This window comes from Hipposideros armiger, unplaced genomic scaffold (assembly GCF_001890085.2).
Source record: "Hipposideros armiger isolate ML-2016 unplaced genomic scaffold, ASM189008v1 scaffold_501, whole genome shotgun sequence".
Taxonomy (NCBI): Eukaryota; Metazoa; Chordata; class Mammalia; order Chiroptera; family Hipposideridae; genus Hipposideros; species Hipposideros armiger.
Window position 1 is genome coordinate 774,421 of NW_017731851.1, and position 24,028 is coordinate 798,448.

Here is a 24,028-nt window from a genome sequence, read left to right on the forward strand (position 1 = left end):
TGGCTCTCGGCAGCTCATGCAGGCTGCTGGCCACTCACGCTGGCTGCCGGCCACTCACGGTAGCTTATGGCAGCCCACTGCAGCCTACGCCATTGCCAGCGACTCACGGCAGCCCAGCTCCAGGTCGAGCTGTTGTTCACCATCTTAGCTAGAGGCACAGCGTCACTGGCCCATATGGGAACCGAACCAGCAGCTCCACCACTCAGAGCCCTCTCTCCCAAGCCAACTCGCAACCAACTGAGCCACTCAGCCAGCCCCAGATTCAGCCTCTGCATTTTTAATGGTTATTGATAAGTCTGGATTAATTTCTGCCATCTATGTGCTTGCTAGCCATCTCCCTTTTCTGTCTCTTTATATTTTTTTTCTTCATTTTTTCCTCTACTAGTTTAAAACATGGACTCTAATTTCTGTTCTTGTAGTATTCACCAACGACATTTTACATATTCACTTAAAACTTAAAGCTAATCAATATCTTAATCCTTCTACTGATTTAGGATAACAGTTAATCAGAACTCTAATAACTGATTGCCCCACTCCTGGTCTGTGCTATTGTTTTAATTGCCTTTTTAACCTCACATAGTAGACACTATTAATTTTAGTGTTTGTTTCAAGACACCTATTAGCTTGCCAGTTTCTCTGCTCACTAGTCCTAAATCTCAGACCTTTCTTCTGGATGAATTGCTTCCTCCCCACCCCACTTTCTTTACTTCAGCAGCTCTGATGAGATGCATTGAGTCATTCTATTTCAATTTTTTAAGTCTTAATCACTTTCTTCTGTTTTTCTTCTCCTTGTTTCTACTGTGTCCTGGGCATTGTCTTCAGATATGTCTTCTAGTTCATTAAAGCTTCACTTGGATCTAATCTTCTGTTTGTTAGCATCCATTGAGTTTTTAGTTTAATTATTACACATTTCTAAAGGATCTACTTATTTTCTCTTAAAATCTATTTTTAAGTACTCATTTTCTGTTTGTGTTCATTTTTCGTTGTACACATCTGTATATGTTCGCTTTGCATTCAAAATATAATTCTAGTATCTAAAGGCACTGGGGTTCTAAATCTTTTTTTTCTAGCATTTTATTTGAAGACGTTGCTTCTGTTTGTGTTTGATTGATTGTGTGTGTATGTGTGTGTGTGTGTGTGTGTATTCATATATTTATTTTTGGTTTACTTTAATCTGGGGGAATACTAAAACCTCACACTTATCAGCTAGAGGAAAAATAGCAGGCAGTCAATTATTTGGAAATGTGAATTGATGTCACAAACGATACTAACATCTGGGTACTCCCTTTGTACCAGGTGCTATGCAGCACTTGGGACTTGATGAGATGAACTTGTCTGAAGTCCAGCTGCTTAGCAGACCACAGCTTGATTTGAACGTAGGTCTTCAGGAGCCAGCTCTATTTTGTATCACTTCTCACTTAGTCTCCTAAGCCAGAAACCTTACATTTTCTATACCACTTTCATTAATTTTTGTGTACTATCAGGATATAGAGGCTAGGAAAGAGGGTGCCCCAGGATGGAAGAAGTAGAATTATTGTACTGTGATGGCTTAATATTAAAGAGACCGGATACAATTGTTTCACAAAAAGATATATTTTCATATGACTATTTACATTTTTCATATTTATTTGAAGAATATCATACAACTGATACCTTTTGAAATGTTTCATGCTTTTAAACTTTTCTATTTACACTTTCTGGCATGGAATTAAAACTAAAATGGTAAATACCTCAGTAATAGAAAACAACCAGTCAACATAGCTAGGTCTTCTCTTAAATTTGCTGATCAACATTAGCAATAGTTACCTTAATAATAAATTATTCACTTAAAAATCAGTAGTAATTTTAAACAATTCATAAATAAGTGTGCTCTGTACAATTTACATGTTTAATATCCTGTGGATACTAAAACCTTGTATATTGTCAGGTTTGCACATTATTACTTTATCACATGATAAGCTTTCCCAAAGAAGAACCTGGAGAACCTTGAAAGAGCATCCTAAGTTTTATGGCAAGTTATCAAAGCTCTGCCTGCTTTACAGGAGGAGGCTCCAATTTACGTGAGAGGGCAGTTAAAATCTGGTTGAATTTCTCATATCGCTCTGTCTGATTGACTTGTGCACCTTTGCTGCCCCATAGCAATCGCATTTGAAATTCGGTCTTGAAGATTTCACTCATTTCTTCATCTGGTTGAAAACCTAATATAAATAAAACAAAACAACAAAAAATATTTCAGTTTTGCCTAAAACATAGTGTTGAATTTAGACTGAAAACTTGCTCATTTAAACTAGGGTCAAAGTGAACATCTCTCAACTTTAAACAAGGAAAAGTGTAGGATGTGCTCTATTAAGGGAGAGCAGAATCCCATTCTTAAGGACCTGAGCACCTTCAGAGAAGGAATAACAAGTAAGCTCACTAAAACATGAGAGCATAAAATTCGTGTGCACAAGCCGCTGTGGGTCGTAGTGCTGTAAGGGTTATTCAAAGTACCTTGTTGGGTTTTTTTTTTTAACAACTTTATTGATGTATGATTTATATGCCATGATTCACCCATTTTAGCTGCACAGTTTGGTTTATAACAGTACATTTATAGCCGCACTTCTATCCTCCTAGAAAGTTCCCTAGTATCACTTTGTAGTCAATCCCTCCTCCTACCCTCAACCCCAGTCAACCACTAACCTGCTTTTTGTTGCTATTGTTTTCCCTTTTCTAGAAACTTGATATAAATAAAATTATATAATATGGACTTTTTGTGTCTGCCTTAGCATGATGTGTTTCAGATTATTCCATATTGTTGCATGTTATCAATAATTAATTCCTTTTTATTGCTGAGTGGTATTCAGTTATATGGACATACCACATTTTGTTTATTCACCAACTGGTGGGCATTTGGATTGTTTCCAGTTTCTGGCTATTATGAATAATGTGCACATTTGTGTATAAGTCTTTGTGTGGACATGCATTTTCATTTCTCTAGGAGTGGAATTATTGGGACATATCGTAAATATATGTTTATTTTTATTTTTATTTTTTATTTTATTTTATTTTTTAGCTGAGCCATCCTGCTACCCGTTGGCAGCTCAGTGGCTGCTCAGCTCGGGCCAGGACTCGAACCGCTGTTGCTCAGAGCGCAAACTCTTGAGCAAGCTCTTAACCAACTGAGCCACTCGGCCGGCCCCCCTATATGTTTATTTTTAAAGAAGCTGTCAAACTCTTTCTAAAACGACTCTACCATTTTACATTCTCATCAGTAACATTTGAAGATTCTATTTTCTCCACATGCTGCCAACTCAGTTTTGTCATTCTAGATAGTGTGTAGTGGTATCTCATTGTGGCTTAAATTTACATTTTCCTAATAACTAATGTTTTGAACATCTTTCCATGTAGTTACTTGTCATGCCTGTATCTTCACTGGTGTGGTGTCTATTCAAATCATTTATCTGTTCAAATTTTGTTTGTCTTCTCATTGAGTTCTAAGAGTTCTTTATATATTTTAGATATAAGTTCTTCAGATATATGTTTGCCAAATATGTTCTAGTCTTTGATTTGCCTTTTCACTTTCTTAACGGTGTCTTGAAGAGCAAAATTTAAAATTTTGATTTATCAGTGTTTTCTGTTATGGTTCAGACTTTTTGTCCTAAGAAATCTTTGCCTAACCCAAAGGCACAACGAACTTCTCTGTTGTTTTCTTATAGGCGCTTTATACTTACTTTAATTTACTCCTGCATTATGGCCTTATGATCCAGTTTGGATTAACTATTGTGTATGGCATTAAGTAAAGATCAAGATTTTTTTTTTGCACATAATATTCAGTAGTTTCAGCATCATTTGATGAAAGACTATGCTTTATCTAATGAATAACCTTGACAGTTTTGTCAAAAATTAGTTGATAACCATATATGTGGGCCTGTTTCTCAACCCTTCTCGTGTATAAAAGAGAACATCTGGTCTACTTAAGGCCAAGGATGCTCTGTCAACTCTATTAGCGAGGGGGAAAGCTTTGGCCAAAGAGTCATATAGGCATGTGGTTCTCATCCTTGATTATTGCTGCTCTGTCATGAAATATATTCCCACCTTCTAGATCACAGGATTTTGGTGGTGGAGAGGATAATAGAAGGCTTTTAGTCCATCCTTCCATGTGATGCCAGAATCTCTTTGACAGATAACCAACCAGAAACCAGATGACAACTTGTATTCATTCAGTTAATATGCTTTGAGTGCCTACCCTGGGCTAGGGGCTGGTGATCTGATGTTGAGCAAATCTCTACCTTTACTGGGTTCACAGTCACTTCTAGAAGTGGGAACTTGCTATACGAACCTGTAGCAGGATCAACTGAGAAATACCGTCAGATACCTTTAAAATAATTTGCTGTAGAACAGCATAAAGCAGTTTTTTCAAAACATATTCTATTACATATTCATAGGCTTAAGCAATATCCAATGTAATATATGTGTTAGCTTTGTATAAGCAGGTATTCTAATATCTGGTGAATTGAATTATGTGCTTTTATTGTTTGACTTCTTCACTGCTAACCTTCGAGAACTTTCAGGAAATAAAAACCAAAAGAGGTATGTGATGCTTATATCTACAGCAGACAGGGCAAATTGTTTAGTCCTAAATTCTGGTTCTAAAGCAGCAGCTTTGTTTTAGGATGTAATAATTGGCCTCTCCTGCCCCATATAGTTCTTAACCTTGTGGATCAAACTGTGGGCCCTTGAAGAATATTAAAAATTATATAGTGAGGAATGAAAAATAGTCATCCCTGATAACTGCCTTGGTAAAGTCCTCATTCTTGCACTTGCTTCCTGAATGGTCTTTTTGCCTACAAGCTTTCAGCCCTCCACTCTTCCTCTGCATAGATGCCAGGTTTAAAACATAAATCTGACCATATGGTGACACCCTCCTGTGTTTAAAACCCTTCACTGGCACTTCCGCAGCCCCAGTCCTACATGGAAGGCCTTCCCACCTGTATCCACCTCCTTGAGCCTTGTTGGCCATTCCGTAAGACACACTTTACACTAGTCCAAACCAAAATACTTGTGGTTTGTACTTTACCCCAAGTTCTTTCAGTGCCTTTGCTTGTGTTAGACCCTCTGATGCTAAGAGCAGGAGAGCTCACTTCCCAATGCGACTGGGAAGAAGTAGGAATGCTGATAAATGAAGTCAAACAGAACTCCAGCTCCTCATATTAGCCCATCATGTTCACTAATAGAAATTATTAGAGGTACTAATGGTAGACAAGCTGACCAATTCTTGACCTTTCTCTCTGTTTATTCTACACCAATGACACAACAGAAGACATACAAAGAAGGGAGAGACAGGATCCTTAAGACATTTAGGAAGTAAGAGGAAGTAATGAGCAATCATATAGGAAATGAAATTCCCATGCCTTCCATCTTTCCTGCTTGGTGTTTTTCTAATTGAGAACATCCATGCTCTTTTAGTCTTTCATTCCTATTACTATGCAGAATAGACACCAGCAAATGAAAAACAGCTCTTACCTTCCAGGATCCTCTCAGCATTCATCCGGTAACTGTCTGCAGCCTTTGCCATGAGTCGGGCTGTTGCCAAGTGGTTCATCACAATCTCACAACTTTCTTCATTTTTTTCCCACATGTCAGTTCCTTCATAAGTGACAGACTGGCGCTCCATTAAGGTTACAAGAGGCATCAGCAGTGGGACAGATATATTGTTTGGTGGGACACATGTGGACTCTGAAAAACAAGGGGTAAAGTTTCCTATATGATCTTTTTTTTTTTTTTTTCAAAGTTAAGCACAGAGAGTTCCGACTCAAGATTGGCAATGTAGGAGGATCCTAGGCTCACCTCTTCCCATGGGCACACTGAATCTGCAGTTAAACATGGAACTACTTCCTCTGAAAAAGACTAAAAGCTGTCTGAGCAACTCCTATGCATTGGGCCAGTGAGAGAAGGCCCATACTGAAGAGGGTAGGAGAGGCTGGGACACAGCCTCACCATAAACCCCAAGCCTGGTGCAGCGACCCACAGTCTGGAGGGAACTCAAAACCCGGAGCTTCTCCCTGAGGAGCAAATGGTTTGAAACCCACGATGGGCACCCCAACTTCTAAGACCTGTGTCTGAGAGACAAGCCTCCAAAACATCTACGTTTAAAAACCAACAGTCCTAAAATGTGTATGGAACTATAAAAGACCCTGAATAGCTAAAGCAATCTTAAGAAGAGCAAAAGTGGAGGCATTGTACTCCCTGATTTCAAATTCTATTACAAAGCTATAGTAATGAAAACAGTATGGTATTGGCATAAAAACAGACACATGGATCAATGGAACCGAAAGAGCCCAGAAATATACACACATTTATGGTCAATTATTTAATTTATGACACGAGTCAATATTCATACAATGAAGCAAGGAACAGTCTTTAATAAACAGTGTTGCGAAAACTGGACAGCAACATGCAAAAGAATTAAACTCAACCACTGTCATACACTGATATGTATGTATGAATGAATGAATGTATGCAAATTCATTCAAAATGAATTAAAGACTTGAATGCAATACTTGAAACCATAAAACTAGAAGAGGGTAGGAGAAAACAGGCGGTAAGCTCCTTAACACTGATATTGGCAATGATTTTTTTTTATCTGATACCAAGAGCACAGGCAACAAAAAAACAAAAATAAACAAGTGGCACTATAACTAAAAAGATTCTGCACAGCAAAGGAAACCATCAACAAAATGAAAAGTCAGCCTAGTGAATGAGAGAAAATAATTGCTAATCATATATCTGATAAGGGGTTAATATCCATAGTAAATAAAGAACTCATACAACTCAATAGCAAAAAAACAAAAACAAAACACAATGATGTGAGTAGACATTTTTCCAAAGAAGACATACAGATGACCAACAGGTACATGAAAAGTTGCTCAAAGTCATTAATCATCAGGGAAAGGCCAGTTAAAACCACAAGACACACCACCTCACACCTATTAAATGGCTATTATAAAAAAAAAATAAGAAATAACAAGTGTTGGCAAGGATGTGGAGAAAAAGGAACACTTGTGCACTATCAGTGGGAATGTAAGTTGGTGCAGCCGCTATGGAAAACAGTATGGAGATTCCTTAAAAAAAGAATAGAATTACCATATGTCCCAGTAATCCCTCTTCTGGTTAACTAAAAAATTTGAAAAAATTTATTTGTAAAGATGTATGTACCCCCATGTTAATTGTAGTATTATTTACATTAGCCAAGACACAGAAACAATCTAAATGTCTATCAATACATGAACAGATAAGGTACATATAGACAATGGGATGTTATTCAACCATAAGAAAGAATGATATCCTGCCATTTGTGACAACATAGATGGACCTTGAGGGCATTATGCTAAGTGAAATAAGTCAAACAGTAACATATACTCTCACTTATATGTGGAATCCAAAAAAAGAAACAAAAACTCCTGAGCTCATACGTACGGAGAACAGATTGGTAGTTGCCTGAGGTGAGGGGGGGGGGAGGGGGGGAAATATGTGGAGGGGATCAAAAGGTACAAGTTCCCAGTTATAAAATGGATAAGTCATGGGATGTAATATACAGCATGGTGACTATAGTTAATATTACTCGGTTGCATATTTGAAAGGTTAAGCACAGAATGAGGTGACTGGTAGCCTGTCTTTTTAGCAACTTCAGACCTCCTTACAGGAATGCTGTAATCTGATAAAAACCTTCATTTACCCGTCAACGATTCTGCAGATAACTCAGCCCTCATAATATGCCCTGGTATATGCTTTGATCAAACCAGAACAATCTATTTGTCTTATAGACACTAGCATGGCAGCCTCCAGCCCACTTCACTGACCCTGCACTCACCTCTGCCTTCGTGCAGGATTTTGCTGAATGGCTTCAGTTGTTTCTCATAGAGGATGGCGGTTTGGGTATACTGGTGCCGCAGGGCAGTCCATGTTTTTTCTAACCTTGTAATCTGGAAGAAAGAAAGTTATCATTTTGGAAACGGCATTTTAAAATTACCTTTTTGCTTACGTTTTGGAATAGATGATAGATGCACATGGTAAAGTCAAAGCAGTTGAAAGGAATGTACAGATAAATTAATCCCCCACCCCCACCTTACTCTGCAACGCTGCAGTGGCCCATCCCAGGAATAACTCCTCATCAATTTCTTGTGTGTATGCGTACACGCGTACACACACACACACACACACACACACACACACACACACACACCTTAAAAATAAGTGCATGTCATACTACACATATTTTTCTGTTCTTTGCATGGAAATCATTCCATATAAGTAACACATAAAACAGTCTTATTTTGTTAAACTTCTGCATAATGTTCCAGTTTATGGATAAACCATAGTTTAACCAGTATCCTACAGATTAGAATGCTAAACATATTTTTCTGTAACAAAATTACCTTGTAAAGATTTTGCAAATGTGCACATTGTGAAAATATTTGGAAGATGAATTTCCTGAAGTGGAACTACTAAGTCAAAGAGTATGTGTATTTCAAATTTTGAGAGGAGTTGCCAGCTGCCTCCATAGAGGTTATACTGATGAGAGGAAGTAGGAATGCAAAGTACAGCACTTCAATGTTACTCGTAAGTAGTAATGTCTGAGACACACGTAAGATTGCTTAGGCCATATGATGCCACTCCTCATTCCTTTACATTTCTTTTGGAATAATTCAGTCAACACCAACACTGACTCTTACTTACTGCCCTAAGACAAATAGTCCCCCACTCACACCATCAAATCAGCAAGCCAAACTGTCTATAAAGTTTCCTACGTGGAACAAGGAAGGGAGGAAGGGAGTGAGAGCCAACTCTGAGTCAGGTATTTGAGGAATTTCATTTAAGCCTCACAATGCCCTATGAGGCAGGTACGTTGGCCTCATTTTACAGATCAAACAACAGGCGAGATTAGGTCACTTGCTCAAGGTTTCACAGCTGGTAAACAGCAGACCTGAGATTCATTTCATTGGCCTCTAAGAACTAGCTCCCTGTGTATTTTTTTTTTTAAGATTTTATTGGGGAATTGGGGGAGGGGAACAGCATTGGGGAATCAGGGAAGGGGAATAGACAAGTTGCTGTCCTTTTGTTCTTCAGTCTAGTTGTGGAGGACGTTGCTTCACTGACCCATGTTGGTATTATCATTGTGCTCTTCCTGGGTGAGGCAGATTGGTTGCCAGCCACTGGATGGCTGCTCACAGCGGCTCTTGGCAGCTCACACCGGCTGCCGGCCACTCATGGTAGCTTTACGGCAGCCCACTGCAGCCTCACTGCAGCCTACGCCATCGCCGGCGACTCATGGCAGCCCAGCTCCAGGTCGAGCTGTTGTTCACCATCTTAGCTGTAGAGGGCACAGCATCACTGGCCCTAATGTGGGATCCAAACTGGGGCCCTACTGCTCAGAGCTCTTAACCAATGTGCCACTCGGCTGGCCCAAGCTCCCTGTGTACTCCAAGGGAAAGATGAGAGAGGATCAGCAGCAGCAGATTTGCTGGTAAGGAAAGGGTGTGGGCAGGTCTTCCTGTGGCCGCCCACCATGCTGCCCTCTCTTCTCACACTCCCCTTCTGCTCTTCCCTCTCCCTGAAGCATCCACCTTTCTGAAAGAAGCCCTTGCCTCTGACTAGGCCCATCTCCTGGATGCTCTCTCTTCATATGAGAAGCTGAGAAGAGAAAGCACGTAGGAGATGGTTTGGATGGCGACACACAAAAATGACGTGACTCCTATGGGGTTTTCCCTATCTCTGCCATTTCCCTCCCCAAGCAGTGTCCTGGCTCACCCCAGGGCTCGGAATACCAGTGAGAACTATGCCCCCTCATTGCTGAGGTGCTCCAGAAGGTAAGAGTCTGATGCTGCTGGAGGGGAGGGAGCCGCCTACAAGGCATGTTAACGTGCTTTGGGATAAGTCCCTAACCGCCAAGTTTGATGTCATGGACACAGCAACCACATAATATAAAACATCCCCTTGACTACTCTCAGAGGAAGCTCTGGACTGGAGGGCTATACACACAGCTTAGCTCATTGGCTTGACCTTCAAAATTATAGGTAGTTTTGGATAAGAAATCTGATGCAAATTAAAAACACCTGAATGAAAAATTATAACCCCTGACATACAAGTCAGTATATCATGAAAACATGGCTGAATTTGCTTATTTCATATATCCACCATACTAAATTCCAGTGCATTTGAAGAATTTTGAAAACTCTTAGAATGTTATATCATAATTGGAATTGAACCCCCAAATTTTCCTGGTGAAAGAACTTAAGTTGCTCAGCTTCTTGTTTTTAAGGGGACCTTGTTTTAATGCAAGGAAATTATGTCACTAACATGTCCTGACTTGCAGGACATGTGACTGTAGCTATCTTCCCTAGTGGCAACGTTGGATTTTCAGGGAGCCCCCAGCAGGATTTCTGAGATAATCTGTGGCTATGAAACAGCCACGCTAGGTGATGAGCAGTTTTGGCATTACCGGTTGCAGATTGGGCTTGCAAGCATTGTAAATCAAAGTCCTCCAAGCAACTAGGGCTTGGCAGAACAGAAATGGGAATGCTGAATCCGAGCAATCAAGACAACAGGACCACTTTTCTCTATGACAGGGGTCAGCAAACTGCAGCTCGCGAGCCACACGCGGCTCTTTGGGTACGTTCAGTTTCAAAAGTTTGCCGACCCCTGGAAGAGCCAATCCTGTCCCTCACAACAATTTAAAAATTATTCGAGAGCCATAAATATATTTTTACATAATCACCATTATGTGAATAATACCCTTTAAAGATTTTATAAATGAAACTATGATAGTTTTATTTTCATTTTCAATTTTACTTCAGAGCCACATGTACATACCCAAAGAGCCGCATATGGCTTGCGAGCCACAGTTTGCTGACCCTGGCGGCTCTTCTGTCTCAAAAGTTTGCCAACCCCTGCTCTATGAGGTCCATGTGATTTCAAATACAGGTTTTCAGTTTTGACACTCATCGTAAAAACAGCCTGTCAACACATATATTCAATGTGCCTGATTTCAGAAATTCTAAATAGGGGGTTATATGGCAGATAGTCCAGGAATCTGACTTTTTTAATAGGAGAGCTTGTTTTAGGTGACCTGTGGAACATTCTTTGAGATAAACCACTCTAGGGATTCTCAGATATAGGCTCCTCCAATGGCTCAGCTTCCCAGCCACTACCCCACACTGCCCCCATCCATGCTTGGTGACTCAGGTGGAATCAGTCTCTTATACAACACACATATCATCATAAATGGTTCTTCGGGAACAGTGTTCCTGAGGATGACTCTTCTTATTGTACATTAAAGAGAAAGGGAGGGCTGTCAGCAATTTTCCACTGTTTTTAAAATCAGCCAAGGCACCGGCCGAGTGGCTCAGTTGGTTAAGAGCTTGCTCAAGAGTGAGAGCTCTGAGCAACAAGGCAGCCGGTTCGATTCCCACATGGGCCAGTGACGCTGTGCCCCAGCTGAGCTGCCACTGAGCTGCCAACAGGTGGCAGGATGGCTCAGCTGGTGAGAGCACGTGCTCCTAACAACAAGGCTGCTGGTTTGAATGGTGGGCTATGCCCACCCGCAACTAAAGACTGAACTCGGTACCTTGAGCTGACCTGCTGCCTGGGTAGCTCAGGGGATAGAGTGCACACTCTTAACAGCAAGGCTGCCGGTTCGACTCCCGCATGGGATGGTGGCTGCACCCACCCGCAACTAACTGAACACAGCACCTCGAGCTGAGCTGAGCGACTGGACTTGGAGCTGACTTGATGTGCCCTCCACAACTATGATTGAAGGACAACAACTTTGCTGTTCCCCTTCCCCAATTCCCCAACACTGTTCCCCTCCCCCAATTCCCTAAAACTGTTCCTTCCCCCTAATCCCCCAATAAAAAATCTTTAAAAAAATAAAATAAAATAAAATCAGCCAAAATACTTAGGACTCTACTCGTGGTTGCCCTCTAATTAAAGTAGCTTTCTCTAAGATTCAGTTTACTTTTTGAGACTGACTAAGCCTGTGATTTCCTAAGCACGGGCCCGCAGACCACTGTGCAGCACACCGTCCCACAGGGCCGCACAAAGCAAGTGGATATTTACCTGCGGCATTTCCAGGGCTTTCATGATGGCCGAGAATGAATAGAGGTCCCCCATGGCGTCTTTCAGTTCCACTGCCACCTGGATGATCTTATTGAGGGTGGCTGCTCGGTCCTCCAAAGTGCCTGTGCAGCCCAGAATGTCCACTGCAATGCCTATGGCCATCGTGCCGTGTCTGACAGGGAAGAGAGCAGTGGTTAGGCCCTGGGCCAACAGGACTAGGAGGAAATGAAACCAAAATGGCCAGGAAAAGGACTGGCTTTGCCCCATTTGCTGCTCTTGCCCTGAGATGTGCTGGTAGCTCAGAAAGTTTGGTTGCCAATTCCCACAGAGACCACCCCTACCAGGCTGAATGCACAGGACCCAGACGAGGCCTCAGAGAGTGCACGATGCAGAGTCCAAAAGGACAGACGGCCCAGGACAGGGCCTTGCTCATCCCTGGACCTGGGGGCATGAAGAGGGCCCACCTCAGGTGAAGTGCCTACGGCTGCTTGGACCTTCCACCATAAGAGGTCCCTTCCTCAGGGGAGCCCTGGGCCACCTCCCCCAAGCCCCCTGCACTGGGGAATGGAAGGGACAGAAAAATGAGAGAAAGTGCTTCATTCAGGAAGACAACAAGGGTGTCAGAAAAAAGAAAGGCATGAAGAGCTAAGAATGGAGTGTCTGCAGCTCCTGTCAAGAGGCCAGAAAGTGAATGGAGCTGTGGACAGACTAAACAGCACACAGGCACGGTGTCCCTGTAAGGTCAGACTCGGACAAAGCGGAAATCGTGTATCTGCCAACAATGCTCCCTTTTCTCATCCTGAACTACCCGGGTCAACCTCATAGACCCAGAACAGGAAGCAGAGTGACCTTTCCTCTACATGACAATGGGACTAACATGAATGGGGGCACAGAGCAGCCTCCTTCGCTGGTGATAGGCAGCACAGACTGCGATCCCTTTCCTCCCTTCCCTCTGAAAATCAGGACTGGGGAGGTGACGGCACTGGGCCAGAATGCCTCAATTACAGTTCGTCCAGGCTGCGGTAGAAGTGCTGGATGTGAAGCCCCAACTCACAGTTATGGTTATTAAAATACAGTCTTTGAAATTCTGAGGACACCGTGTCCTGAAGTTCACAGCAAAGGGTGTTACTCCATGGCTATGCGTCTCTCTGTGCCCACATGTTGATCTCTCTCGTGTTCTTAAGCAAAGGGTGGCATGATTCATCTAGTGCCTAGCATTACTAGTTTCTCTTTGGCAAAAGAACGTATAGCCTGAGAAAAAGTCTTATAAGAGTTTATCTGAGGCAACTGATGACAATTGCTGGGAAGCGAAATCTCAATGGATTGAGAAAATGCTCTAGAGAATGGCAGTTTCGAAGCTTTTTTTATACATTAGAATCAAAGGAAGAGACGTAAGGAGGGTTACATGAACTCCACTGGTGGTAGATTAAGGGGGCAGGAGAAAGCAAAGCGAGGAAATCTCTGAGATTGGATAAAAAGCAAAATGGAGAGACACATACTTCTTATACATTGGTGGGTACAGGACAGATAACATTTACAGCACAGAGAGAGGGTACGTGGGCAACAAGATAACAATGTGTTCTCGTGCTCGGTGTCGGCGGTTGTGCCTTTGAGGGGTCCAGAAAAGAAAATTAACTCTGACATTTCAGAGGTATGTTATCTTAGATGCACAAAGACAATAGACAATTTCAAAGGTAATGGCTGACCTTGTCAAGGAAGCTACAGGCCTAGTACGTAACTACCCACCATGACCCGCTTTTAGTTAGGAATTTTTACATTCAGGCCACGGTTACTTTGATCTCTGGGTTTGTAAGTCCCTTTATGCGGGCCTCCCCTGAGCTTGTCAGGTTTCGTATGTGGCCCCTTTTTTGTCCACACTCTAATGTTTGTTAAATAAGTAATGAGCTCTGCTATCTGCGTGTGTTTTATACATATATGCATGTATACTGCTTACACACAGTGTGACCTTAGGTTGTTTAGCTGATTGCTCGCCTCAACTTCTTCATCTGTAAAATGGGAACAAGGGTAGTTGTGAGAAATAGAAACTCTGTGGGTATAAAAATAATTAAACTGCTGGGCACTGGCAGGCACCTAGCAAATGGTAGCTGTTACTACAATTGTCTCTATGTGTATATCTTTCCCTCTGTATCTTGGTCCATTTTGCCTGTTTGTCTCATTGCCTTTTTCTTTATTTATCTCCTTTTCCTGATCTTTTTTTTTTCTTTCTTAATTAATGGATCGTAACATGACTTAAAGTCTATTTTTATCACCTGTTTATTGAAGAGCTTGGTTACCCATTTGCTAAGGGTTAAGGTGGAGCCAAACATTTTAGATGTTTCTTTAGCTAACAGTAAACTTAACTTCCCATGTTGCATTCAATCTATTTTTTAATCAGTGTTTTCTTCTCTATGATTTAATGGCCCTTAATTAAAAACACATTTTCTAGTTCTTTAAGACCTGGCATTGTATCAGTGGTTAATTGGGTAATCCTATCCGTTCATTCAGCCAACATTTGCCTAAAACCTCCTGTGTGCACCACCGTGGGAAAGACAACTCCGCCTGGCACGCATGTAGCAGAGGCTCCAGTGGTTGGCAGCAGGAGGCACTAAATGTTACATGAAGGACATCTCAGTAGGCCTGGAATGAGTGAGGTGCTACATTAAAAAGTAAAGAGTGGTTTTGTGTTTGATTCTTAAACACAAGAAGATTGTGTCATTTTGGCTTCTCGGGACCACCAAACCCTTGGCCTTTATTTAAACGCATTGTAATGACGAGAACTGCACCCCAAGCGCTAGCGGGTAGACCCACAGGTCAGTCCTGGACAGGAAACAAGACAAAAAGTGAGACCCAAGGCAAGCAGCAGTCAGGAGAAAGAAGAAATGGATGTAAATATGAGTGAAAGTCAGAAAACAGCCTAGAGAGACACCCTCAGACTGGGTCACATGTCCAACACCCCAATGACACTGATAAAATAAGACCTGGAACGTGGGGAGTTTTTAGGCTGAAATGTATCACATGAGAAATGAGGAAGGTAGCACAGTTCATCTCTGTTGAAACGATGACCACTGGGCCCAGACAACACCAGAGGGGAAGTCGGTGGAACTGAGAAGCCAGGCCCCTGGGGCTTCGGAGGGGAAGAGGACACCTGGAGAGGGAGGCAAGAATCTAGAGAAGCCTGATCAGGAAAAGTAGGCAAATTCTGAAGTTGGACCTATAATTGCCCAAAGGCATTCAACAACAAGGATACCTGAACAAAGTCAGCACAGACCAATTCCTAACCTCCTGTCCCTCAGGAGTATTCCATTAGGCATTCTGGTATTTTATATGGGATGCGTCTGTGACTGTGAAGCCAAAGCAACAGTGACATTGGAGCTGCTTTATCTACTTTATAGCCACATAACCTTGAAAGCAGCAGTGTCGATCCCCCAGGCTACTTGAAAGGCAATGCTTGCTTTGTAGGGGCTGGCAACCTAGGATTGCACTGTCCACTGGCCACATGTAAAATAAAATAATAAACAGTAAAATAAAACATTTCATCTCTCGACAGCTACATGTGGCTAGTGGCTACCGTAATAAGAACAATTTTAGCCATCACAGAAAGTTGTACTGGATGGTGCTATGACCTAGAACGTCATGGAAAGCCATGGGCAGGAAATAACAGCACTCGGGATGCCTGGCCTCTGAAGCATCACGGCCCTCTTCTCATGAAAAGCTAGGGCCCACGCTGTCCATTAAAACCCACATGTGTGTCATGGCAACTGGGAAATTGGTTGGAAAAAAAGAAAACTTAATAAGATAGTCTTGCTCAAATCAACTGTCTTTTTTTGGGTGTGTCACAAAGGCCAACTTCTATGGTAATAAGAGAATCAAGTCTAGCATTCTTTTCTTAAAAATGTGCCTCGCTACTTGTCTTTCTAATTTCTAAACATCTAACATTCATGCGTGTGGGTTTTAATGGACAGCCAGGGCAAGTGCCATTATCCTTTGACCTCTGATCCCCCATTTGTCCACCTTTCAAAGAAAACATTCAGACTTGATTCTTCCCAACCTTTCCTACAAATTCCCAGTTAATTCCTAAAGCAATCTTGAACTCCAAAAGAGACAAAGAAGCCGCAGCTCAATGAGGCGGGGCTTCCGGTGGCAAGATGGCAAGATGTCGGAGTGCTCCACCAGCCTGCACCCCTCCCGCTCCCACCCCAGGCTGGCAGGATTAGTGACTACTGCTCGCACAGGCCAATCATGTGCTCTCTCCTCCACCCCCATCCTGGATCAGTCTTCGTTCCCTGACTTCCTCTGTGCTGTTTCTTCGTGCATCTCCAGGAATTCTCTGGCTAAGGCTTCTGGGGAAAGTTGGCCTGGGGCCACACACACTTGAGGGAGACAGCTCTGGGGCAGCTGATGCTGTGCCTCTCTCTGCTCTGAATCCTGTTGGTCTGATAGCCTGGGAGGAGTTGAAAGGGCTGGAAATGCAGAGGACAGCACTGCTCACCTTTCGATTATGTCCAGGCGCAGCTGGTGGCCATACGGCAAGGTAATGAGTTCCAGCCCTGAGCTCACGCCCATGTTCTTCCTCATCTCATCAGAGACTTCAAGTATCCTAGCGACCTGTCAAGGACACAAGTTAAAATACACTGGATCTTGCTGCGAACACGAATTTAGCACGTGAAAGGAAATACACTGAACTGGGACAGTGTGGATGAACTTTACCGGTTGAAGCTCTTTTTGAGCAGCAAGATCCGAAAATACAGTTTTCATATGATAGTTTGAGGATTTTAATACATATGCTGGAATAGAAAGCCTGGGAGGAAAGCAGCTAAATTGGTCTGCAGAATGTGCAGATTTGGTGTTTCTGCCCAGCCAGGGAATGGCACAGTTCCTCGAACTGTTGTCTTAACAGGCTGGATTCTGCTGGGACGTTTTGCTGTAGACAGCACGGTTGCAGGGTGCACAGAGCCCACTAGACCCCCTGCAGTGGAAAAGTGGAATTGCATCCAAGCGCTGCTCTGATGCGTGCTTTGCGTCATGTTCTCACTTAACGGCAGGGCTGGCTGCTATTATTGCTAATTACGCCTCTCTGGGGCTCAGCAAATGTACCATACGTCTGGAAACGATTAGAAACGTGTATAGCGATTTGAAACCCAAGGCCTCAAACACACCCCCTTCTCTCCTCAGGGGTTTTCCTTCAAGAACATCTTTGTTTGTCCCAACTGGCTCTTCCCATCTCAATTCTAGTGTGTAATCACAGTTTATCGGATGTGAGTTGACAGGGTATTCGTTGACCGTTTATAGTGATTACACATTACCTTGAGATGTGACAGTGGAGTCAGTGTGTCTCTAACGAGGCTAATGATGCCTCCCGGCACACGGATGCACTTAATACAACCCTCAGATACAACGGGTCTCCTCAAGCCTGGACCCACGGCAGGCAGGCCGGCCGGGGACAGACAATTCCTCTCTTCCATGTATAGAGTTGTCCTCGACTATAATTATCCTGGACACATGAGTAGTCCAGATGTCTTCATAATAGGCCCCCCAAAAAACATCTGGAAGTTTAGCTCGTATTATTAACCCTGACCCTTAACTTCTGTGGTTGAACAAAGACCTGCTGTCAGCCCTGGGGAAACGAGAATTGTGGGAATCTCAGAATAGGATGCAGAATTCATACTGTGCTCTCTGGGCCTCAGTGTCCTCTTCTCTAATCCAACTGCTAAATTCACCTTTCTCTAGGATTTTGCAAAGGATCAAATGACCTTAAAGCTCCAAAAAGAGATTTGAAAATACAAGTTGTGAATCACTGACTGTGTCCAGGGGGAAGAATTCTGGCCCGATATCTAGAAAGAGATTTATACCTTGACCATGGCAAGGCAGCCCAGGTGCGCACCCCAGCCACCTGCGGTCACATACGCTTTGCTTGTTTAGACAGCTGCCCTGTCACAGGCTCCAAACCCAGCACGTCTGTGGGATATGTCTCATCCACGCATATTCTGTGTAACAAGACTCAGAGGCTTGTCACGGATTTCGTTTTGTTCTGGAAGCACTAGCCTCCAGAGGGATCCCTGCTCTGAGAGAGAAGCCTCCAGTCCATTTTCCTTCGGTTTAAATATTCAATCCCTGGTCACTTTCCTGGGCTTTTACCAGGAAATGCCACTGCGTCCCCGAAGGCTGAGCTGTGGGACAAGGCGGTCCTGAGCTCACACTGCACGGCCTGGATTAGGTCCCCTGGGGAACATCCAGGGGTGTGCAGCTCACAGATACAGAGGAGAGACGGACGCTTCTACAGCATTTATTATGAGCTGGACCCGCAGGGCAGGCCGACTCAGTGCCCCATGATGAGGCATTCCAGCTTCCCTTTGCTCTTTTAATCTTAGCTCTCCTAGCTCTGCAGGATCTCTGAACTCTGCCAGCTCCTCATCCCTCAGTTTCCTGAGCTGCTGCAGTGACCCAGGGGAGCCCTGACGGGGCCCTGGCCCAGCCCTCCTACAGCTGCCAAAGGACCGTCTAAACTGCAGTGAGATCACCTGGCTCTGCTCACTGTCTCTGTTGCCCTCAGCAAAGGATTCTGATCTGCTCTATGTCCTTAGAGGCCTCTTTCCCTCACTGAACTGCTAAGCGCTTTGAAGGCAGCAACCTGGCACGAGCCCAGAATCGAGACTTAAAAACATGGAAGACCTGCCAGGCCCTCCCTGGCCCCACCTTCACAGCCCACACAGAGTGAATCTTCCATAAGCCAACCCCTCCCCTCCGTGGTTTTTGACATCTGAGTCTCTGTATGTGTGTTGTCTGCTGCCTGGAAGATGCTTTTTGTGTTCTTCAAATGGCCAACTCCTATTCAGCTTTCAAAACTCATCTCAGACATCCCCACCTTGATCACTTAGCTGCCCCATGTTCAAGACCACGCTTCAAAGGCTCCACAGCTCCTATGCCTTCCCCTACAGAGCTTTCCCCACTTGGGTTGTAGTCTAAATTCCTGTATCAACTGTCCCTCCCTGCCTCCCCCGCTATGACCTGGGCTGGCCCACAGTAGGTGCTCAATTAAGGCCAAATACATAATACTAACAAACACTTAGCCTCACTAGGGCCAGGCATGGCACGGAGCGGAGTTGGATTCTTCTCCTCCTTTATCAGAGTGAAAGGCTAGAGAGGCAAGGAGAGGCGGGGTTAAACTCAGGCAGTTCATCCGCAGAGACCAAGCTCTTAACTACTGGCCCTCATTTCTAGTCACTACGAAGACAGTGGGTGGGAGAGTGTTGTACTCCACTTAAGTGAGGCCAGGACAGCGCCCATATGCGGGGTGGGAGGTCTCAGTGGATGCCTACCCCAGCCCCAGTCCAGGGCTTGGGGCTGGACACTGCTGGGCAGGCAGTCTGGAGGTGCTCAGGACCACCCACTGCTCTGATGGCCTTTCTGGGCATCAGCCCTGGGCTCTGGGCACGGGGTGGGAACCAGCACTCGGGCCCCAGATGCTGCCCAGTGCCTGTTCTCAGCTTCGGGGTGGCCCCGTCGGGCTGCCGCTGCATTCAGACGGGGTAGCAAACAGCAGCCCTTGTTTTATTTCCCTCTCAGAGTCACTGGTTGTGCCTGCTTTGTTGGCAAAGCCCTGAAGTCAGTGGTTCCAGGAAGAGGATAAGGAAATGGCTGTGAACTCAGCGGGGAGTAAGGAAGGCTAACTAGCCCTGCCCTTGGGGGCTGGCAGGTTCCAGCCCCAGTCTTTGCCTTGAGGCCTCCATCTAGCCCCTCTTCCAGAGGAGCCTGAAGGCAGACATGGGAGTGGGGCCTCACCAGGAAGACAAAACGCAGAGAGAAACAATGGGAAAGTGTGCAGGCTGCACGTTCCTTCTGTTGAGAACAGACTCAGGTGCTAGTTTCATGGCTGCCAAGGCGGTGGGAGGGTTCCAGACCCTCCTGCAAAGAGTGCTTAGTCACCTCACCTCCGACATTATCACCAATCCCTGGCTGGGGCCACAAGGAAGAAGGATTCATTTCCCCTTGGGAGTTAAGCTGTCCTGTGAATCCAGACACATGTTTCCACAAGGAGATTTCTCTATGGAGAACCCAGACAGGTTCACGCCAGGCTCCTGGCCTGCTGGCGTGGTTCTGCTCGCAGATCCATGGCCCAGTAAGAGTTACTTACTAGAACCGGAATCCTAAATCCTCTTACTGCCCAAACAGGTTTACCTTGCGTTAAAGAAAGAATTTAGCATGGCAAATTATCTGACCCTTCGTGAGCGCTGCCCAAGGACACTCAGCCAACCAGGGGAACAGCCCTGTTCTCCAGCAGCCCATTTCCTGGCTCTCTTCTCAGGGCTTGTGGGGCAACCCCCCCTCACCACACACACACATACACATACACACACACACACACACACACACACACACACACACACACACGCATATACATGCGGACCACCTCCCGGGCCTGGTAATGAGGGCAACTGAGTGATCCCTCAGTCCTGTTTTTCAGAAAGGGTTTTTTTTCCTCCCCAGAACAGCAACTAACTGCCTAATGTTCCTCAAGGCTGTTTGAGAGGCCTCCTGTCCCCATAGGAACCCTCCCTCAACTAGGGAACTCCCTGGGGAGTGCTCAGAGACTAGATTTCGAAATCTATAATTCATGACCCAGGAAATTTATTTAGGAAAACCTAGTTCCTAAATAAGCCCTGACCTTTGAAGCTAACTGACTTCAATGAGCTACAAATGAAAAAGGGCTTTAAATCTCACAAAGGCCTTACCTGTCACTCAAATGCAGGGATCTGTCTCTTTATACTAAGGAGTGGGCTGAGCTCACCCCAGCCTGAGACACCTGCTTTCTAGAAATATCTCTCTGAAGAATGAGGCTGCCTAGGGGCCACCGACAAACAAAAGCCACCCGTAACTAAAAGAAATGTCTCCTATCAAAAATGATGATGATATAAACACATATTTATTTAGTCACATGGAAAGACAGTCATATCGTTTGGTGAAAAACTCAGGGTTTGGAATAGTATGTATAGAGGGTGCCATTTTTGTGGTAAACAAACAGATCTGTATGTAATTATTTATATGTCTCTATTTGCAGAGTAAATAGCACTGGTGATCACCAGGAAACTGGATTTTGTGTGATTTTAAATTTTTTTCTTCTTAATCTGTATTTTTTAATTTTTCTAAATTAGATTTTATAATTGTAATTTTAAAATCATAATTATATTTTATAATTTTTCTAAATTGAGCCAGTATTACTTGTAAAAAAAAGAAATCGAGATGATTTTAAAAATGTTTATTTGTCCTAAAGACCATTTCAATAATAAATAAATATATATATATATATATATATATATATATATATATATATATATATATATATATAAAAATCACCAAGGCTCTGCTCCTCCAGAAACTACATTTTCATCCATAATCTACTTTCCTTTGTACTTGACTTTATCAGTTTCTGACAGAGTTGAGACCAGGGGAGAATCTGTAAATCAGCACCAGCTGGGAGAAGAATTCTATAGAAGCTCCAGACACCAGCAAGGGTGAGGGGAAGGGGGCATGGCCCTGGAGGCAGCCTGCCATTCCTCTGTCCAAGGTGAATTTTACGTTTCCTGCCTGGGAAAAGGTTGCCCTGGCCTGTGGTTCCCACCCATTAAATAAATACCCACACCCGGGTTTATCTACAGACCTTTCCTATGAGCAAAGCACTTACAGGGTCAGGTGGAGTGAAGTGCAAACAGATCCCCCTCAACCCTGCCCCAGCCTTCCAAACTTTCGAAAGCCAGAACGAAACTACGCCCCCATGGGCACTTACCTTGCAGTCCATGCTCAGCATGTGCTGGGCGATGACCTTGGGGTCACTGCTGGTGAACAGTTCTTTTGCCCGCTTCAGCATTGCTGTCTCCAGGGGCTTGTTCTCAGGAGGAAGAAGCTTTGACTCAAAGTCGTTGGGCCTGAAGGAGGAGGCAGTCTCCAGGAGGGGCATCACAAACTCACCCTCGTCCTCCTGCCCCTCGTCCATCTGCGCTCCTGCCAGCGGCTCCCAAGGCTTTGCCCTGTCATCTTCATCAAGAATTAAGTAGTTGGTGCCAGAGTTCCGGGGACCCGGCGTCCCGTTCCTCTTGGCTTTCAGCAGCTCCACGTAGCTGTCCTGCGCACAGATGGATGGTTTTGCTCCCTTCTCACAGCCTGTAGCAAAGGCTGGGTTCAGTTCACAGTAATTGGCTTCCGAGTTGGGCCAGGTGGATGGAGATGGGGGAGCCTTGAGGAGGGGCGCCTTGCAGGGCTTGGGGGGTGGCTTGGGGCACAGCTGGCTGTCAGAGCCCCTCAGCGCCTCCCCTGCCCTAGTGTCCGAGGAGACCCTCCGAACCACTGCTGGGCTCAGGGTGGGCTCACTGCCCGTCCTGAAAACAGGTGAGTTTGGGCAGGGGCCTGTATCCACACCTGGGGGTTGAGGTGGCAGCTTACCGCCTATGGAGGATAAGAGAGAATCAGAAAAAGCTGTGTGGAGAACACAAAACAAACAAAACTAGGGTCATTGTACCCCAACCCTCAACTCAGGCTCTTGGGTTTCGATTTTCACCCTCAAAAGATAACTTGGGGGCCGGCCAAGTGGTGCGATGGTTAAGAGCTGGCTTGGGACGCCAGAGGGCCCCGGTTCGGATCCCACATATGAGGGCCAGTGACACTGCCCTCTACAGCTAAGATGCTGAACAACAGCTCAACCTGGAGCTGGGCTGCCGTGAGTCACTGGCAACGGTGTAGGCTGCAGCCCCTGTGGCAGTGGGTTGCCATGGGCTACCGTGTGTAGCCAGCAGCCAGTGTGAGCGGCCAGCAGCCGCAGTAAGCAGCCGTCCAGAAGCCGGCAACTGATCTGCCTTGCCCGGGAAGAGCGCAATGATGGTGCCAACTTGGGCCAGTGAAGCAACGTCCTCCACAACTAGACTGAAGAACAAAATGACAGCAACTTGTCTGTTCCCCTTCCCCCAATTCCCCAGCACTGTTCCCATCCCCCCAATTCTCCAATAAAAATCTTAAAAAAAAAAAAAAAAGATAACTTGGTATGACCACCTCATGCTCAGTCTAGAGCAGTCTACACTAGACCATTCTGAAGGCTAAGTTGGCCCCACCCCACAGTTCTGGGAGAATTTAAATCCCAGTGACTGCTAACAGCTGGGCTGCAATGTCATTGTATGGTCACCGAAGGTTAGGACAGTCAGAACAGGTAAATACATTAAGTCTGGAGGGCAGTGAGTAATCTAAGAAACAGAAATCTTTAGTCACATAGCATAAAGGACCCTGAGTCACTCTACAAGCCAGGGTGGATCCCAGCCAGCTTTAAGGGAGAGCTAGAGACACACTGGGAAGGGAGAGCAGGATGTCGAGATAACCCACATAGAAGTAGTTTAAGGGGCACTAGGAAAATCACCTTGTGACAAATACCCCTTAAAAAAAAAAAGAAAGAAAGAAAATCACCTTGTGGTCCCTAGGAAGGTCAGTTATAAAAATAATGAAAAACAATCCCACACCTTCTCGCTCTCCTGGCTGTGAAAGGAGAGTGGAGAGGAGGAGGGCTCTGGGGATAGCTGCTCTAGCAGGAGCACCAGGATGGACTCGCTTGCCCTCTGCCCTGGGAGCGGACTACAGGGGATAGGCTCATTTGTTATGAAGATCACCAGCCAGTTAGCGAATGGGCTTGGAATCAGAAAATCTGAGTTCAAATGGTGGCTGAGCCGCTGACCTGATAGACAACTCTGGACAAGTTACTTAACCTCTGTGCCTCAGTTTCCTCAACCTCAAAAAGAAGAATCACGCCCACCTTGAAAGCTCGCTCTATGAGGCTTAAAAACTAGCATCCATAAAGTGCCCAGCTCAGCGATTCCCATCTGGATACAGTCCTACAAACGTGCACGCATGGACTCTTACGTCGTTCCCCAGTTATGTGAGCGGACGGAGCAGGAAAACCAGC

The 24,028-nt window shown here is 44.6% G+C and overlaps 1 protein-coding gene across 4 annotated transcripts in view; it reads right to left on the reverse strand.

Moving 5' to 3' along the window:
• Window positions 1-1,536: 1,536 nt before the first annotated feature.
• BCAR3 (BCAR3 adaptor protein, NSP family member) overlaps window positions 1,537-24,028 on the reverse strand; it is a 105,975-nt gene continuing 83,483 nt past the window's right edge. For 2 of the 4 annotated variants that reach the window (XM_019667553.1, XM_019667554.1), the window contains exons 3-8: window positions 21,875-22,530; window positions 16,583-16,698; window positions 12,094-12,265; window positions 7,850-7,961; window positions 5,503-5,715; window positions 1,537-2,198 (exon numbers count right to left, since the gene is read on the reverse strand). In XM_019667553.1, the coding sequence (XP_019523098.1) occupies window positions 2,020-2,198; window positions 5,503-5,715; window positions 7,850-7,961; window positions 12,094-12,265; window positions 16,583-16,698; window positions 21,875-22,530 (1,448 nt within the window). In that variant the 3' untranslated portion in view covers window positions 1,537-2,019. The remainder of the gene's footprint in view (window positions 2,199-5,502; window positions 5,716-7,849; window positions 7,962-12,093; window positions 12,266-16,582; window positions 16,699-21,874; window positions 22,531-24,028) is intronic. The other 2 variants (XM_019667552.1, XM_019667551.1) reach the window with 1 other exon arrangement.